Source organism: Notothenia coriiceps, unplaced genomic scaffold (genome assembly GCF_000735185.1).
Source record: "Notothenia coriiceps isolate Sejong01 unplaced genomic scaffold, NC01 NC01_scaffold00037685, whole genome shotgun sequence".
In the NCBI taxonomy this organism is placed as follows: domain Eukaryota; kingdom Metazoa; phylum Chordata; class Actinopteri; order Perciformes; family Nototheniidae; genus Notothenia; species Notothenia coriiceps.
In genome coordinates this window covers 1-4,145 of record NW_011370386.1, presented here as the reverse complement: position 1 = coordinate 4,145, position 4,145 = coordinate 1, and the positions used below count along the sequence as shown (strand labels likewise).

Here is a 4,145-nt window from a genome sequence, read left to right as displayed (position 1 = left end):
AGCACCGCGAGAGAAGCTACGCTTTGCTCCCACAATGCAGTTCGGCGAATCGTGACGTCACCCCATTCAAAGTGAATGGGCAGAAGCGTTGAGGCGGCAACGCACGCCGCCCTGTGTAGGGGCCGTTACAGCCTATTAAGGAGCTGATTGCTTACAGAAAATAACAACAGGGCTCTGTGGTCTCGCGTGGGGACAATAGATGTTTTATTATTTTGATTACGCTATTAATACTTTCATTATGCACTATGTCTGTACATTGTTGATGTTGTCATCTATTTCACCTGTCAAATATGTCATGTTCTGTAATACTGCCGATGTTAAGATAAAAATACATTTAAAAAGGAAGAGAGGCAGGGCAAAGATCCAATTATTAGACATGTATTAGAGGAGCTACATAGTGATGTTCCCTCAGTAAATGTATTTATCTAAGCATAATAAGTGGAAGACTTCATCTGTAGCTCTGTAGTTAATACCGCTGACAGGTCTGTGCATTATCTTCATCTCACAAAACAACAATCTTTAATATTATAATGTATACGAATGTCTTCATACTATTAAAACATGCAGACAACTTATTACAAACCGTGGATCCTCTTTAGAGGTACCCTCTGACCCCACACAGTGCTGGTGCTGCTTACTGGACATGCAGAAGCTGAGCTGCTCACCTTGGATGTGGCCTGTTTGAGCTTGGCCTGTTCCACCAGCAGTTTGTAGGAGGAGCCTTTGTTGCTCTGGATCTTCTCCTTCTCAATCTGCTCCACCAAAGCCTTCTGTTTTGCTTTCAATAGATTTAACTGCTGCAAAAAAAGGGTATGATAAATAGGAGCATTGTAAACCTATTTGAGTCAAACAAGAGATGAGAAAAACATTGTCCTTGAGTTTGTAGGACTCGTAAGCACATATTCATTTATCACACTGACTTTTTAAAGAACATATTTGATGGTGAAGATGAGACACATTTACCTGCTTGTGGTGGACGAGCTGTTTGCGGATCTTGCGCGAGTAAAGTCGGTCCAGGCTGCTGTTGCCTTTAGCTGCCCTGCCGGAGTTCTGAGACTGAAGGCTGTTGTTGATGAAGCTCCACTGAATACCTGGAGGACAGAGCAACAGCACTCATCAGATCACTGGGGTTGGGACAGATTTCAATAAAAATGTTTTTAAGAGGGCGGAAAACAGATTAAGTGTATTCTATGGAAGTCTAACAAGCTTTCTTTCCTGTTAGTAAAAAGATCATTCAGAGATCCATGTTGAATGTTCCACTTTAACAGATCATAATGTGAGTGGTTCATTTGTGAGGTGTCCATATTCAATAGATATTTGTCAAAAATGCTTATTACATTTTTTATTTAGATTCTTGACTTTAAATAGTGAAGTTCTTTAGTGAAATAAAATATATAATCATCGGGTAGAGAAAGAAGTGAGGGAAAATTGTGTAGTTTCTATACCTGTAAAAGATCTCTCCCGTTCTTTCCCTCCAAGGTGCTTCTTACCCCCTGCAGCCTCATCTTCTATACTGGCTACATAGTCCAGCAGTCTAGAGACCAACATCACTACCCAGCTGATCATGGGGATATCCAAAACACCTGAAGCACACACAAACACTTACTCTTTGTCACACTTTCTAATAAAGAATCTGCTGAAATGTGTAATTTTTGCTCCATCAAACATAAATGTGTGACGGTGCCACAGTGAGGCTGGCTGTACCCTCGGTCCTGCGCTGGGCGGAGGCCTGTGGCTGCTGCAGGGGAGACAGCAGGCTGTCCAGCAGGTTCAGGAGCCCCTCCAACACTCCACTGTTACTCAGGGATCTTTGGCCAATGCAGGACAGCAGCATGAACACCCTGGGGTCAAACAAGACAAGGAAAATACTGCATTGGTGAACTTGAAACAGGGTCATTTGAGACATGTTTTTAGGAGAACAAGTTCTATTGGTTGATTTATTTTTTGTTAATTAGTGTATTTCTGTAAATGCTAGAGTTAGCCAAGAGGCTATTTTTCATCTGTAATCCTTGGACAGATGTTGCATGTCACCCTAAACATTTTTTTAATTTAAAATAAAAAGTAAATACAATCAGTAAAAACATGCTACATAGAGGCATACAATACTGGAAATGCTAATACAAAAGTAATACAAAAAAGAAACTTACATAATACGTAGCAAGAAGATAAGCAAGAGGATAAGGCAGAGGCAGTACAGACAGAGGGATGTACAGTGCAAGAGATTGTTTCAATGTTGACAGAGCTGTTTCCTCACTAACAAAGCGTTTCATTGAGATTTAAATAAACTGAAAGTGTTTTTATTCTGATTGTTGATGGGATTCAAAGAGATGCCAGCAGCTCGAGCTATAGAGCTGCAGGTACAGCATGAAAAATCTCAATTGTTTCAATATTCATTTAAAGAGAGATAGAAAGAGAGAGATGATCAGGTTAGTCCTGAAGTTAGCAACAATGGCTCAGGCTCCTATAAGCTGCGCTTTAAGGTTTAAGCTTTTTTCTCATTTGAGTAACAAATACATAAAAATAACCACAATTGTCCAACAAGCTTTTTTGACTTTTACACTGAGAATGATAATCCTCAATGTGATAAAGTTAAAAAGCACTGGGGGAAGAATCAGTTCAGGATTTATGGTTGATGGAAGCAATCTGATGTCCCCACCTGTCCTGAGGGAAGATGAGCAGCTGCTCAGAGTTGTAGAGCTCCTGCAGGACGTTGGAGAGGAACTGGCCCCACCAGCGCTCTCCTCCACACAGCTGAACCAGCAGCAGGCCGGCGTGGAGACGGATCTTAGGCGTCCCACTGATGCAGAGGTGTTTGAAGAGCTCCTCACAGGCCTGGGCATGGAAGGTACTCTGCAGCACTGAGGGCACAGAGTGGCCTGGAATATACAGAGGCACGAATCAATCAGGTGTGAATATAAGTAAGATGCTGTCCATACATGTATCCATACATAAATGTCCATATTCTACTGGTAAAAGTCTGGGAGGAAAAAATTCAAGCATTTGTGCCCTTGTCTGGGATGTGTGTCATTGGTCTACTGCAGAGGTGCCCAGTACGTCGACCGCAGTTGACCAAATGCTGGTAGATCACGAGTCATTCATAAAAATAAAAAAAATCCAGCTCCGTTAAAATAGACAAAACAGGTTTTGACCCCTCCTCCCTTGGCCTCCCTGCTACTTAATTCAGGAGTTTACTTGATTGACAGAAAAAGCGACCTATCGTTTTCCAGTCTGTTAACCCAAAATGCAAAGCGATACAAAATCAGTCAAGTGCCGGGAAAACTCAAATTAAGTTAAAGAGACAAACAACAAAATGAGTGCGGGACCGAGCAAAAAGCTAAAGACATTACCACTTCCACACAGAATGGGAGGAAGAATATTTGTTTGTGATGTCACATTCAAAGGTTATTTGCCTTATTTGTAAAGCAAGCGTCGCTCTGCCAAAGAAAGGTAATGTGGAGAGGCATTATCGGAGTGTTCACAAGGCACATGACAGCGACTTCCCTCCGAGTAGCGAGTTTAGAAAGAGAAAGGTCATGTATTATTGCTACAAAAACCTTATCTCGCAGTCTTAGTGTCGCCAACTCGTTTCTAACATGCAAAAAGACAAACAAATGCATCTATGGTCGGTGTATTTTCGACCCTTCCAATCCAGACCAGATCTCTCTCTCCCGTCTGTGTGCGAGGGGGCGGGGCAGTTTACACACACACGCGGCTGCTACATGCAGCAACACACGGAGGAGATGGCGGAGAGAAGCGCTCCAAGGTGTGGTTAAATGTTACCCGTCTCGATGTGGACAATGCTCCTTTCCAAGAGTGTTTAGCGTGTAAGGGCGGTAACACGAGCAATTTGTCTAAACATTTAGCAAAAGTGCACCACATTCAGACGGAGGAATGCACCGGGTTCGACTATCTTTCTAGTAGCTCTGTAGCCCCATCCACGAGTAACGTTTCCACGTCAGGTGTTATGTATGCTAGCAGCAACACACGGAGTTAACACAATTATACAAACATGGGTTAATGAGAGGTAACAGAGTTACTCTTTATTTTGTTAAAGTTTCAGCTATTCTGTTTACAGTTCTGTCATCACATTATTTAATAGGATTTGTTAAAACATTGTTGTTTCTTTTGATGTGAAATATTATTTA

The 4,145-nt window shown here is 42.0% G+C and overlaps 1 protein-coding gene across 1 annotated transcript; it reads right to left on the bottom strand.

Annotated features, from left to right (window-relative positions):
* Nucleotides 1-665: 665 nt before the first annotated feature.
* Nucleotides 666-2,885, bottom strand: LOC104967764 (baculoviral IAP repeat-containing protein 6-like; the record flags this gene model as incomplete). Its single annotated transcript, XM_010797289.1, has 5 exons — nt 2,657-2,885; nt 1,705-1,841; nt 1,446-1,583; nt 964-1,091; nt 666-797 (listed from the first exon to the last, which is right to left on the bottom strand). Coding segments are annotated over exons 2-5 (528 nt in total), but the record flags the coding sequence as incomplete, so codon positions are not given.
* Nucleotides 2,886-4,145: the final 1,260 nt, after the last annotated feature.